Source organism: Pristiophorus japonicus, unplaced genomic scaffold, assembly GCF_044704955.1.
Source record: "Pristiophorus japonicus isolate sPriJap1 unplaced genomic scaffold, sPriJap1.hap1 HAP1_SCAFFOLD_682, whole genome shotgun sequence".
Classification (NCBI taxonomy): domain Eukaryota; kingdom Metazoa; phylum Chordata; class Chondrichthyes; family Pristiophoridae; genus Pristiophorus; species Pristiophorus japonicus.
In genome coordinates, this window is record NW_027254595.1 from 7,709 (window position 1) to 22,701 (window position 14,993).

Sequence of the window (14,993 nt, forward strand, 5' to 3'; positions counted from 1 at the left end):
ATAATGTTGGAAATTGTGAGGTCATGCACTTTGGCAGAAAAAATCAAAGAGCAAGTTATTATTTAAATGGAGAAAGATTGCAAAGTGCCGCAGTACAGCGGGACCTGGGGGTTACTTGTGCATGAAACACAAAAGGTTAGTATGGAGGTACAGCAAGTGATCAGGAAGGCCAATGGTATCTTGGCCTTTATTGCAAAGGGGATGGAGTATAAAAGCAGGGAAGTCTTGCTACAGTTACACAGGGTATTGGTGAGGCCACACCTGGAGTACTGCGTGCAGTTTTGGTTTCCGTATTTACGAAAGGATACACTTGCTTTGGAGGCAGTTCAGAGAAGGTTCACTCGGTTGATTCCGGAGATGAGGGGGGTTGACTTATGAGGAAAGGTTGAGGAGGTTGGGCCTCTACTCATTGGAATTCAGAAGAATGAGAGGTGATCTTCGAGAAACGTATAAGATTATGAGGGGGCTCGACAAGGTGGATGCAGAGAGGATGTTTCCACTGATGGGGGAGACTAGAACTAGGGGGCATGGTCTTAGAATAAGGGGCCACCCATTTAAAACTGAGATGAGGAGGAATGTCTTCTCTCAGAGGGTTGTAAATCTGTGGAATTCGCTGCCTCAGAGAGCTGTGGAAGCCGGGACATTGAATAAATTTAAGACAGAGATAGATTTTTGAGCGATAAGGGGGCGGGCAGGGAAGTGGAGCTGAGTCCATGATCGGATCAGCCATGATCGTATTAAATGGCGGAGCAGGCTCGAGGGGCCCTATGGCCTACTCCTGCTCCTATTTCTTATGTTGTTCTCTAGATTTGAATATAGGGGTGGGGTGGGGGGTATGATTCAGAAGTTTGCGAACGGCACGTTGGGGGATTCATACAATCACAGATGCTGATGCCCACAACGGATAAGGAAAATAAAAAAAAAACAACGGAGAAGAGACCGATGTCCCCAATAATTGGCGGCAAGTCCCGTGCTGTGCCTCCCCGGACGACTTACGTGATGGCGATAAAGGCAGCATTTCCCCCGTACATGAAGGAACGGTTGATCACCTGCAGGATGAAGGTCACATACTGCACCGTCAGGACAGGAATCGCGGCGCAGACAGAGAAGAGGACGCACTGCATGGCCGTGACAGCGAGCGAGAGCACCGTGGACTTCATGTCGGCCAGTCGATTTGAGGCGACGGAATCTGAAGTGGGGGGGTGGGGGGAGGAGTAGCGGGGGAGGGGTAGAGGCGGAGACAAGAGAAAGGAGGTATCAAAATAACAGTAAGTCTCCAAAACCGCCTTTCCCTACAACCCCCCTCCGCAACCCGTCCCAGAGTGTTAGGGTCTCCTTCACCGCCCCCCCCGGCAATGTCCCCGCATCCCGACCCATCCCACACAGAGCTTCGAAGAACATAAGGAGCAGGAGTAGGCCAACACGGCCCCCTCTCGAGCCTGCTCCGCCATGCGATACGATCGCGGCTGACCCGAGCATGGACTCAGCTCCACTCCCCATAACCCTTCAACTCCCCCGGCAGGACAGACGCAGGGCAACGTGAGCTCAGTCCTCGACCAGGCCCAGCGTCCCCAGCTTCGAAGCACTGAACACACACTCGGCCAGCTCCGCTGGGCGGGGCCACATTGTCCCGCATGGCCCCCCCCCAGACACGAGACTCCCCAAAGCGAGCGCTCCACTCGGAACTCCTTCACGGGCAAACGAGCCAAAGGCGGGCAGAGGGAACGTTACAAGGGACACACCCCTCAAAGCCTCCCTGATAAAGTGCAACATCCCCACCGACACCTGGGAGTCCCTGGGCCCAAAGACCAGTCCCGCCCGGAGTGGAGGAAGTGCATCCGGGAGGGGGCTGAGCACCTCGAGTCTCGTTGCTGAGAGCGTGCGGAGACCAAGCGCAGGCAGCGGAAGGAGCGTGCGGCAAACCAGTCCCACCCTCCCCTTCCCTCAACGTCTATCTGTCCCACCCTCCCCTTCCCTCAACGTCTATCTGTCCCACCTGTGACAGGGACTGTGGTTCCCGTATTGAGTGTGTGGTGTGATTAAGAACAATGAACATACGAACAATGGCGGACATGTAAAGGTCTTCTGATCTAACGAGTCTGCCCCACACAATTGCGATGACCTTGTGTATCACAACATATACACTCCGCCCAGACTGTTCAGAGAAGGTTCACTCGGTTGATTCCGGGGATGAGGGGGTTGACTTATGAGGAAAGGTTGAGGAGGTTGGGCCTCTACTCATTGGAATTCAGAAGAATGAGAGGTGATCTTATCGAAACGTATCAGATTATGAGGGGGTTCGACAAGGTGGATGCAGAGAGGATGTTTCCACTGATGGGGGAGACTAGAACTAGGGGGCACGATCTTAGAATAAGGGGCCGCCCATTTAAAACTGAGATGAGGAGGAATTTCTGCCCCAGAGAGCTGTGGAGGATGGGTCATTGAATATATTTAAGACGGAGATAGATGGATTTTTGAGCGATCAGGGAGTCAAGGGTTATGGGGAGCGGGCGGGGAAGTGGAGCTGAGTCCATGATGAGATCAGCCTCATCATCGTCATCATAGGCAGTCCCTCGGAATCGAGGAAGACTTGCTCCCACTCTTAACATGAGTCCTGAGGTGACTGAACAGTCCCAATACGGGAACCACAGTCCCTGTCACAGGTGGGACAGACAGACGTTGAGGGAAGGGGAGGGTGGGACTGGTTTGCCGCACGCTCCTTCCGCTGCCTGCGCTTGGTTTCTGCACGCTCTCGGCGACAAGACTCGAGGTGCTCAGCGCCCTCCCGGATGCACTTCCTCCACTCCGGGCGGACTGGTCTTTGGCCAGGGACTCCCAGGTGTCGGTGGGGATGTTGCACTTTAGTTGGCATGCAGGTACAGCAGGCGGTGAAGAAGGCAAATGGTATGTTGGCCTTCATAGCGAGAGGATTTGAGTATCGGAGCAGGGAGGTCTTGCTGCAGTTGTACAGGGCCTTGGTGAGGCCTCACCTGGAATATTGTGTTCAGTTTTGGTCTCCTAATCTGAAGAAGGACGTTCTTGCTATTGAGGGAGTGCAGCGAAGGTTCACCAGACTGATTCCCGGGATGGCTGGACTGACATATGAGGAGAGACTGGATCGACTGGGCCTGTATTCACTGGAGTTTAGAAGGATGAGAGGGGATCTCATAGAAACATATAAAATTCTGACGGGATTGGACAGGTTAGATGCAGGAAAAATGTTCCCGAAGTTGGGGAAGTCCAGAACCAGGGGTCACAGTCTAAGGATAAGGGGTAAGCCATATAGGACTGAGATGAGGAGAAACTTCTTCACTCAGAGTTGTTAACCTGTGGAATTCCCGACCGCAGAGAGTTGTTGAGGCCAGTTCGTTGGATATATTCAAGAGGGAGTTAGATATGGCCCTTACGGCTAAAGGGATCAAGGGGTATGGAGAGAAAGCAGGAAAGGGGTACTGAGGTGAATGATCAGCCATGATCTTGTTGAATGGTGGTGCAGGCTCGAAGGGCCGAATGACCTACTCCTGCACCTATTTTCTATGTTTATCAGGGAGGCTTTGAGGGTGTCCCTGTAACGTTTCCTCTGCCCACCTTTGGCTCGTTTGCTGTGAAGGAGTTCCGAGTAGAGCGCTTGCTTTGGGGAGTCTCGTGTCTGGGGACCATGCGGACAATGTGGCCCTGCCCAGCGGAGCTGGTCGAGTGTGGTCAGTGCTTCGATGCTGGGGATGTTGGGCCTGGTCGAGGACTGAGCTAACGTTGGTGCGTCTGTCCTCCCAGGGGATTTGCAGGATCTTGCGGAGACATCGTTGGTGGTATTTCTCCAGCGAATTGAGCTGTCTGCTGTACATGGTCCACGTCTCTGAGCCATACAGGAGGGCGGCTATTACTACAGCCCTGTAGACCATGAGCTCGGTGGTAGGTTTGAGGGCCTGGTCTTCAAACACTCTTTTCCTCAGGCCGTCGAAGGCTACACCGGTGCACTGGAGGCGGTGTTGGATCTGGTGGTCAATGTCTGCTCTACACATTACCAGTTCATCCACTAGGCTCACAGCTGCATACCTCATCGCGGATGGCCCAGACCCAACTGGCTGGGGTTTTATTGAGTGTTGTTGAACATCACATGACTGGCTAGGCCACTCACAATGCAACAGCTCTACAAACCTGTGAGCAGACACTTAGTGCAATTATATCAGGCCCTGGTGAGACCACACCTGGAGTATTGTGTACAGTTTGGGTCTCCTTACCGAAGGAAGGATACACTTGCCATAGAGGGAGAGCAGCGAAGGTTCACCAGACTGATTCCTGGGATGGGGGGATTGCCCTATGAGGAGAGATTGAGCAGACTAGGCCTGTATTCTTGAGAGTTTAGAAGAATGAGAGGTGATCTGATTGAAACATACAACATTCTTACAGGGGCTTGACAGGGTAGATGCAGGGAGGGTGTTTTCCTCGAGGCTGGGGAGTCTAGAACCAGGGGTCACACAGTCTCAGGATAAGGGGTCGGCCATTTAGGACTGAGATGAGGAGAAATTTCTTCACTCAGAGAGGGGTGAATCTTTGGAATTCTCTGCCCCAGAGGGCTGTGGAGGCTCAGTCTTTGGGTATATTCAAGGCAGAGGCCGATAGGATTTTGGGGCCCAATTTTGGCCATGACTTGCTCCAATTTTTTTGGAGTAAGTTGGTTTTTCTGGAGTAAGTTAAAAAACGCCATTTTCCCCAACAAACTTACTCCGGAGTAACTCAATTAGGTACGATTTTTTTTTTTAGTTACGTTTTTTTTTCCCCAAGAGCGGGGGTGTTGCCAGGCACTTACTCCAAATCGACTCAGCGCACGTGGTCAGCTCTGAAAAACCTTGCGGGTAAGTTAAGGAATTAGTGCGGGTTAGTACATTTAAAGCACCAAGACCGACAAAGCACGAAACAAAGGTCAAAAAGTAATAAGCAACTCGTTAACAAATAAAAAAAATAGAAGTCCTACTTGTGCCAGAAACAAGTTTATTTTTGTAATGCAGGACACGTTGGGAGAGCGAGGAGCATGCGCGCAGACTCCACGGCGCATGCGCGCAGACTCCACGGCGCATGCGCGCAGACTCCACGGCGCATGCGCGCAGACTGCCGGAAGTGCTTTCTGCACCGGCCTGTTGCTCCGCCTGCCCCCGCTGCCCACCCCCCCCCCCCCCCGGCCCCCCCCCACACGCCGCGCTGGGACACTGGAGACTCGGCAGAGCGGGCAGGATGGGGACGCTTTTTTTTCGCCGCCATTTCCAGCGCGCAAAGTCGACGCATTTAAGGTAAGTGCACCGAAAAAAAAAGGGGGTTGGGAGAAATTGGACCCCTGGACCCTAAGGGAATTGTGGGATGTGGGGGCAGTGCAGGAAAGTGGAGTTGAGCTCGAAGATCAGCCGTGATCTCATTGAATGGCGGAGCAGGCTCGAGGGGCCGAATGGCCGACTCCTGCTCCTAATTCTTATGTTCTTAACTCAACTCGCTTAGAGAGAGGATCAATTCACCTTGCTCTATCTGTTACCTCCAGACTTGACTATTCCAATGCACTCCTGGCTGGCCTCCCCTCTACCCGACGTAAACTAGAGGTGATCCAAAACTCAGCTGCCCCCCGTGTCCTAACTCACACCCAGTCCCGCTCACCCATCACCCCCTGTGCTCGCTGACCCGTGTCCTAACTCGCACCGAGTCCCGCTCACCCATCACCCGCTGTGCTCGCTGCCCCCGTGTTCTAACTCGCACCGAGTCCCACTCACCCATCACCCCCTGTGCTCGCTGCCCCCGTGTCCTAACTCGCACCGAGTCCCGCTCACCCATCACCCCCTGTGCTCGCTGCCCCCGTGTCCTAACTCGCACCGAGTCCCGCTCACCCATCACCCCCTGTGCTCGCTGCCCCCGTGTCCTAACTCGCACCGAGTCCCGCTCACCCATCACCCCCTGTGCTCGCTGCACCCGTGTCCTAACTTGCACCGAGTCCCACTCACCCATCACCCCCTGTGCTCGCTGCCCCCATGTCCTAACTCGCACCGAGTCCCGCTCACCCATCACCCACTGTGCTCACTGCCCCGTGTCCTAACTCGCACCAGGTCCCACTCACCCATCACCCCCTGTGCTCGCTGCTCCGTGTCCTAACTCACACCCAGTCCCGCTCAACCATCACCCCCTGTGCTCATTGCCCCGTGTCCTAACTCGCACCCAGTCCAACTCACCCATCACCCGCTGTGCTCTCTGACCTACATTGGCTCCCGTGGTTAAGCAACGCCTCGATTTCAAAATTCTCATCCTTGTTTACAAATCCCTCCATGATCCTCGCCCCTCCCTATCTCTGTAACCTCCTCCAGCCCCTGCACCCCTCCCTATCTCTGTAATCGCCTCCAACCCCTACACCCCTCCCTATTAATGTAACCTCCTCCAGCACCTACACCCCTCCCTATCTCTGTAACCTCCTCCAGCCCCTACACCCCTCCCTATCTCTGTAACCTCCTCCAGCCCCTACACCCCTCCCTATCTCTGTAACCTCCTCCAGCCCCACAACCCCCCCGAGATGTCTGCACTCCTCTATATCTGCCCTCCTGACCATCCCTGATTATAATCGCTCCACCATCGGTGGCCGTGCCTTCTGTTGCCTGGGCCCCAAGCTCTGGAACTCCCTCCCTAAACCTCTCCGCCTCTCTACCTCTCTTTCCTCCTTCAAGATGCTCCTTAAAACCTGCCTCTTTGACCAAGCTTCTGGTCACCTGCCCTAATTTCTCCTTATGTAGCTCGGCATCAAATTTCCTATAACCCTCCTGTGAAGCACCTTGGGACATTTCACTACATTAAAGGCGCTATATAAATACACGTTGTTGTTATTGGGAGAGGTCTGTGACCCACGGCTGGATTACCTGAGGCAGCGTCGGTCGTTTTGGCTTTGCGTTTGTGCCGGTCCATGAGGAGCCCATTCCACGGGGCACAGAAAATACCAAAAAACTGTGTAACGGCGAAGGCATTGGTATACTGGCTGACTGATGGAGAGAAACGGGAGAGGGACGGAGGGAGAGAGAGAGAGAAAGAGAGAGTGAGAGAGAGACAGGGTGAGAGAGAGAGAGAGAGAGACAGGGTGAGAGAAAGAGAGAGAGAGAGAGAGACAGTGTGTGTGCGAGAGAGAGAGAGGATGAGAGTGAGGGGGAGAGAGACAGAGAGAGAGACACAGAGAGAGAGAGGGAGAGAGAGAGAGGGAGAGAGACAGAGAGAGAGAGACAGAGAGAGAGAAGGATGGAGAGAGAGAGACAGACAGAGAGAGACAGACAGCGAGAGAGAGAGAGACAGAGAGAGAAAGAGACAGAGAGACAGACAGAGACAGGGAGAGAGAGAGAGACAGGGAGTGAGAAAGAGACAGAAAGAGAGAGGGAGAGAAAGAGAGGGAGAGAGAGACGGAGAGAGAGAGACAGAGAGAAAGAGAGAGGGACAGAGAGAGAGATAAAAATGAGACAGAGAGAGAAGCACAGAGATAGAGAGAGAGAAAAAGAGAGCAAGGGTCAGAGAGAGAGAGAGAGAGATAATCAAACATCATTTTGTTGCTTTTGTGCTCATTATTCCGAAGCATTCTCCGGGTGTGGGATCGGGACACACTCCGGGTGTGGGATCGGGACACACTCCGGGTGTGGGATCGGGATACACTCCGGGTGTAGGATCGGGATACACTCCGGGTGTGGGATCGGGACACACTCCGGGTGTGGGATCCTCCGGGTGTGGCATCAGGATACACTCCGGGTGTGGGATCAGGATACACTCCGGGTGTGGGATCGGGACACACTCCGGGTGTGGGATCCTCCGGGTGTGGGATCAGGATAAACTCCGGGTGTGGGATCAGGACACACTCCGGGTGTGGGATCGGGACACACTCCGGGTGTGAGATCAGGAGACACTCCGGGTGTGGGATCAAGATACACTCCGGGTGTGGGATCAGGACACACTCCGGGTGTGGGATCAGGACACACTCCGGGTGTGGGATCAGGACACACTCCGGGTGTGGGATCGGGACACACTACGGGTGTGGGATCAGGACACACTCCGGATGTGGGATCGGGACATACACCGGGTGTGGGATCGGGACACACTCCGGGTGTGGGATCAGGATACACTCCAGGTCTGGGATCAGGACACACTCCGGGTGTGGGATCAGGACACACTCCGGGTGTGGGATCAGGATACACTCCGGGTGTGGGATCGGGATACACTCCGGGTGTGGGATCCAGTCCGGGTGTGGGAGCAGGACACACTGCGGGTGTAGGATCGGGATACACTCCAGGTGTGGGATCAGGACACACTCCTGGTGTGGGATCGGGACACACTCCTGGTGTGGGATCGGGACACACTCCTGGTGTGGGATCGGGACACACTCCGGGGGTGGGATCAGGACACACTCCGGGGGTGGGATCAGGACACACTCCGGGGGTGGGATCAGGACACACTCCGGGTGTGGGATCGGGACACACTCCGGGTGTGGGATCGGGACACATCCGGGTGTGGGATCGGGTTACACTCCGGGTGTGGGATCGGGACACACTCCGGGTGTGGGATCAGGACACACTCCGGGTGTGTGATCAGGATACACTCCGGGTGTGGGATCGGGATACACTCCGGGTGTGGGATCGGGATACACTCCGGGTGTGGGATCCAGTCCGGGTGTGGGAGCAGGACACACTGCGGGTGTAGGATCGGGATACACTCCAGGTGTGGGATCAGGACACACTCCGGGTGTGGGATCAGGATACACTCCGGGTGTGGGATCGGGATACACTCCGGGTGTGGGATCGGGACACACTCCGGGTCTGGGATCGGGACACACTACACTCCGGGTGTGGGATCAGGATACACTCCGGGTGTGGGATCGGGATACACTCCGGGTGTGGGATCGGGACACACTCCGGGTGTGGGATGTGGACACACTCCGGGTGTGGGATCAGGATACACTCCAGGTGTGGGATCAGGACACACTCCGGGTGTGGGATCGGGACACACTCCGGGTGTGGGCTCGGGATACACTCCGGGTGTGGAATCAGGATACACTCCGGGTGTGGGAGCAGGATACACTCCGGGTGTGGGATCGGGACACACTCCGGGTGTGGGATCGGGATACACTCCGGATGTGGGATGGGACACACTCCGGGTGTGGTATCGGGATACACTCCGGGTGTGGGATCGGGACACACTCCGGGTGTGGGATCAGGACACGCTCCGGGTGTGGGATCAGGACAAACTCCAGGTGTGGGATCAGGATACACTCCGGGTGTGGGATCAGGGTACACTCCAGGTGTGGAATCAGGACACACTCCGGTTGTGGGATCAGGAAACACTCCGGGTGTGGGATCAGGACACACTCCGGGTGTGGGATCAGGATACACTCCAGGTGTGGGATCAGGACACACTGCGGGTGTAGGATCGGGATACACTCCAGGTGTGGGATCAGGACACACTCCTGGTGTGGGATCGGGACACACTCCGGGGGTGGGATCAGGACACACTCCGGGGGTGGGATCAGGACACACTCCGGCTGTGGGATCGGGACACACTCCGGGTGTGGGATCGGGACACACTCCGGGTGTGGGATCGGGACACATCCGGGTGTGGGATCGGGATACACTCCGGGTGTGGGATCGGGACACACTCCGGGTGTGGGATCAGGACACACTCCGGGTGTGGGATCAGGATACACTCCGGGTGTGGGATCGGGATACACTCCGGGTGTGGGATCCAGTCCGGGTGTGGGAGCAGGACACACTGCGGGTGTAGGATCGGGATACACTCCAGGTGTGGGATCAGGACACACTCCGGGTGTGGGATCAGGATACACTCCGGGTGTGGGATCGGGATACACTCCGGGTGTGGGATCGGGACACACTCCGGGTTTGAGATCGGGACACACTACACTCCGGGTGTGGGATCAGGATACACTCCGGGTGTGGGATCGGGATACACTCCGGGTGTGGGATCGGGACACACTCCGGGTGTGGGATGTGGACACACTCCGGGTGTGGGATCAGGATACACTCCAGGTGTGGGATCAGGACATACTCCGGGTGTGGGATCGGGACACACTCCGGGTGTGGGCTCTGGATACACTCCGGGTGTGGAATCAGGATACACTCCGGGTGTGGGAGCAGGATACACTCCGGGTGTGGGATCGGGACACACTCCGGGTGTGGGATCGGGATACACTCCGGATGTGGGATGGGACACACTCCGGGTGTGGTATCGGGATACACTCCGGGTGTGGGATCGGGACACACTCCGGGTGTGGGATCAGGACACGCTCCGGGTGTGGGATCAGGATACACTCCGGGTGTGGGATCAGGACAAACTGCAGGTGTGGGATCAGGATACACTCCGGGTGTGGGATCAGGGTACACTTCAGGTGTGGAATCAGGACACACTCCGGTTGTGGGATCAGGAAACACTCCGGGTGTGGGATCAGGACACACTCCGGGTGTGGGATCGGGATACATTCCGGGTGTGGGATCGGGACACACTCTGGGTGTGGAATCGGGAAACACTCCGGGTGTGGGATCAGGACACACTCTGGGTGTGGAATCGGGAAACACTCCGGGTGTGGGATCAGGACACACTCCGGGTGTGGGATCGGGATACACTCCGGGTGTGGGATCAGGACACACTCCGGGTGTGGGATCAGGACTCACTCCGGGTGTGGGATCAGGATACACTCCGGGTGTGGGATCAGGATACACTCCGGGTGTGGGATCAGGACACACTCCGTGTATGGGATCAGGATACACTCTGGGTGTGGGACCAGGACACACTCCGGGTGTGGGATCAGGATACACTCTTGGTGTGGGATCAGGACACACTCCGGGTGTGGGATCAGGATACACTCCGGGTGTGGGATCAGGACACACTCCGGGTGTGGGATCGGGATACACTCCGGGTGTGGGATCAGGACACACTCCGGGTGTGGGATCGGGATGCACTCGGGGTGTGGGATCGGGATGCACTCGGGGTGTGGGATCGGGACACACTCCGGGTGTGGATGGGGATACCTCAACCCCTTCTATAACCCACCATGACCCCTCTCCCCCTCGATAACCCAACATAATCTCTCCTCGCCCCTCCATAACCCACCCATGCCCTCCGCCCATCTATAACCCCCCACGACCTCCGCCCCTCTATAATCGCCCATAACCTCTTCCCCTCTAAATCCCCCCATGACCCCTCTCACACTCTATAACCCTCCCATGACCCCTCTCACACTCTATAACCCCCCCCATGATCCCGTCTCCCACTCCATTACCTGCCAAGACCCCCTCTCCCCTCTATACCCCACCCCAAGACGCCCTCTCCCCTCTATACCCCCTTGCCCCCCCTACCCTCTATACCCCCCCCAAGACCCCCTCTCCCCTCTATAACCCCCCCATGACCTCTCTCCCACTCTATAACCCCCTCCATGATCCCCTCTCCTACTCTATAACCCTCCCACGACCCCCTCTATAACCCACCGACGACCCCCTCTCCCCTCTATAACCCCCCCATGACCCCTCTCCCACTCTATAACCCCCCATGATCCCCTCTCCTACTCTATAACCCACCCACGACCCCCTCTCCCCTCTGTAACCCCCCATTACCCCCTCTCTCCTCTATAACCCCACAAGACCCCCTCTCCCCTCTATAATCCCCCCATGACCCCTCTCCCACTCTATAACCCCCCCATGACCCACTCCCACTCTATAACCCCCCATGATCCCCTCTCCTACTCTATAACCCCCCCACGACTCCCTCTCCTACTCTATAACCCCCCCACGACCCCCTCTCCCCTCTATAACCCCCCCATGACCCCTCTCCCACTCTGTAACATTCCCACGACCCCCTCTCCCCTCTATAAACCCCCATGACCCCTCTCGCATTCTATAACCCCCCCATGACCCCTCTCCCACTCTATAACCCCCCACGACCCCCTCTCCTACTCTATCACCCCCCACGACCCCCTCTCCTACTCTATCACCCCCATGATCCCCTCTCCCACTTTATAACCCTCTCTACGACCACTTCTCCCCTCTCTAACCCCCCCCCCCAAGACCCCCTCTCCCCTCTACAGCCCCTCCCGTGACCTCCGCCCCCTCACCTAGCCCCATGTTGCCCTTGGCCAGGAGGCCCAGCATGGGGTTGAGCGTGCCGATGAACATATAGTGCCGCAGTTGCATTACGGAGAGCCAGAAGAGGTTGCTGAAGAACAACGTGGAGAGGACACAGCGACGGAACGAGGGAACTTCCTCCTCCTCCTCCTCCTCCTTCCCCTCCGCGTCCGGCTCTGTCGAGGCAAAGGAGGGAAAACGCAAGTGTGAAACGGAGGTGCAGGACCCGGCCCGGCCGCCCGCGGGGGGGGGCCCTCACTCGCGCGCGGGCCGACAATTTCACCCGCTGGCTGACTTCCCGGATAACCCTGGCCCTTCCCCAACCTCACTAGAGGGGGCCGTTCAGCCCACCGGGCCTGAGGGCCGAAATATCCCTCTTTTCTATCGAGCCCGTGAGCGCCGTGGAATGGCTGTTATTTTGAACATAAGAAATAGGAGCAGGAGTGGGCCTTTCGGCCCCTCGAGCCTGCTCCGCCATTTAATACGATCATGGCTGATCCCATCATGGACTCAGCTCCACTTCCCTGCCCGCTCCCCATAACCCCTTATCCCCTTATCGGTTAAGAAACTGTCTATCTCTGTCTTAAATATATTCAATGTCTCGGCTTCCACAGCTCTCTGAGGCAGCGAATTCCACAGATTTACAACCCTCAGAAGAAATTTCTCCTCATCTCAGTTTTAAATGGGCGGCCCCTTATTCTAAGACCATGCCCCCTAGTTCTAGTCTCCCCCATCAGTGGAAACATCCTCTCTGCATCCACCTTGTCGAGCCCCCTCATAATCTGATACGTTTCCATAAGATCACCTCTCATTCTTCTGAATTCCAATGAGTAGAGGCCCAACCTCCTCAACCTTTCCTCATAAGTCAACCCTCTCATCTCCGGAATCAACCGAGTGAACCTTCTCTGAACTGCCTCCAATAAAAAAATATCAACAAGCTCCCCGCTGGAGTGGAACTAAACTACAGAACCAGTGGGAACCTGTTCAACCTTCGCTGTCTCCAGGCCAGGTCCAAGACCACCCCAACCTCTGTCGTCGAGCTACAGTACGTGGACGACGCCTGCGTCTCCGCACATTCAGAGGCTGATCTCCAAGTCATCGTCAACATCTTCACCGAGGTGTACGAGAGCTCGGGCCTTACACTAAACATCCGTAAGACAAAGGTCCTCCAGCAGCCTGTCCTCACCGCACAGCACTGCCCCCCAGTCAGCAAGGTCCACGGGGCGGCCCTGGACACCGGGGACCATTCCCCAAACCTCGGGAGTCTCTTATCAACAAGGGCAGGCATTGACCACCAGATCCAACACCGCCTCCAGTGCGCCAGTGCAGCCTTCGGCCGCCTGAGGAAAAGAGTGTTTGAAGACCAGGCCCTCAAACCTACCACCCAGCTCATGGTCTACAGGGCTGTAGTGATAGCCGCCCTCCTGTATGGCTCAGAGACATGGACCATGCGCAGCAGACAGCTCAAGTCGCTGGAGAAATACCACCAACGATGTCTCCGCAAGATCCTGCAAATCCCCTGGGAGGACAGACGCACCAACGTCAGCGTCCTCGACCAGGCCCAACATCTCCAGCATCGAAGCACTGACCACAATCGACCAGCTCCGCTGGGCAGGGCCACATTGTCCGCATGGCCCCCAGACACGAGACTACCCAAAGCAAGCACTCTACTCGGAACTTCTTCACGGCAAACAAGCCAAAGGTGGGCAGAGGGAACGTTACAAGGGACACACCCTCAAAGCCTCCCTGATAAAGTGCAACATCCCCACCGACACCTGGGAGTCCCTGGCCAAAGACCAGTCCCGCCCGGAGTGGAGGAAGTGCATCCGGGAGGGCGCTGAGCACCTCGAGTCTCGTAGCCGAGAGCGTGCAGAGACCAAGCGCAGGCAGCGGAAGGAGCGTGCGGCAAACCAGTCCCACCCTCCCCTTCCCTCAACGTCTGTCTGTCCCACCTGTGACAGGGACTGTGGTTCCCGTATTGGGACTGTTCAGCCACCTCAGGACTCATGTTAAGAGTGGAAGCAAGTCTTCCTCGATTCCGAGGGACTGCCTCTGATGATGATGGTTCCATTCTGGTCAAATCTCTCCCTTAACCTTCTCTGCTCTCAGGCGAACAATCCCACCCTCCTTAATTCTCTCCTTGCTTTCGTCCTCGACTCCTGTTGTTTATAGAGCAAAGTTTCCCGTGCGGAAAGGAGAGGGGAAGGGGGGGCGGAAGGGTGGGAGGGCGGAGTGGAGGGAGAAGGAGCAGGAAAAGTAGGGGGGGAAAAGAGGGGAGAGGAAAAGTGAGTGAAGGGGTTAAAATCATGGATATTTCTCCAAGTATTGCAGCTGAGCTTGTAATTCTCAGGAGTTAGTGAGTGATGAGAAAGGAGGCTTAGCGTGGAGTGGCACGCTAACATAGAATTGCACGAGATACTAATACAAAGCTGGATTGAAACACTCCAGTTTGTCTGTCGTTAATCAAGGACACACAGGTCTGGGAACAAGTTCTTTAAAAAAAAATGATGCAGCACGTGATTAATCAGATAAAAGGCGCACAGGGGTGATGCAACAAAACTTATCTGTCATTGTAATTGTATTAACCAATGTAATCGGAGTCATCATCGACAGTCCCTCGAACGAGGATGACTTGTTTCCACGAGAGTTCACAGATGTTTCGATGAAGGGTCCGATGTTCCAGTCCTTAATGATCACATCGATGATTTAGACGAGGGGATTAAATGCAGTATCTCCAAATTTGCGGATGACACTAGGTTGGGTGGCAGTGTGAGCTGCGAGGAGGATGCTATGAGGCTGCAGAGCGACTTGGATAGGTTAGGTGAGTGGGCAAATGCGTGGCAGATGAAGTATAATGTGGATAAATGT

The 14,993-nt window shown here is 55.9% G+C and overlaps 1 protein-coding gene across 1 annotated transcript in view; it reads right to left on the bottom strand.

Annotated features, from left to right (window-relative positions):
- Positions 1 to 965: 965 nt before the first annotated feature.
- Positions 966 to 14,993, bottom strand: part of LOC139256033 (equilibrative nucleobase transporter 1-like) — a gene marked incomplete at its 5' end in the record, with an annotated part of 168,999 nt that continues 154,971 nt past the window's right edge. Inside the window, 3 exons of the mRNA XM_070874114.1 lie at positions 966 to 1,189; positions 6,885 to 7,004; positions 12,116 to 12,301. Coding sequence (XP_070730215.1) covers positions 993 to 1,189; positions 6,885 to 7,004; positions 12,116 to 12,301 — 503 coding nt within the window. The remainder of the gene's footprint in view (positions 1,190 to 6,884; positions 7,005 to 12,115; positions 12,302 to 14,993) is intronic.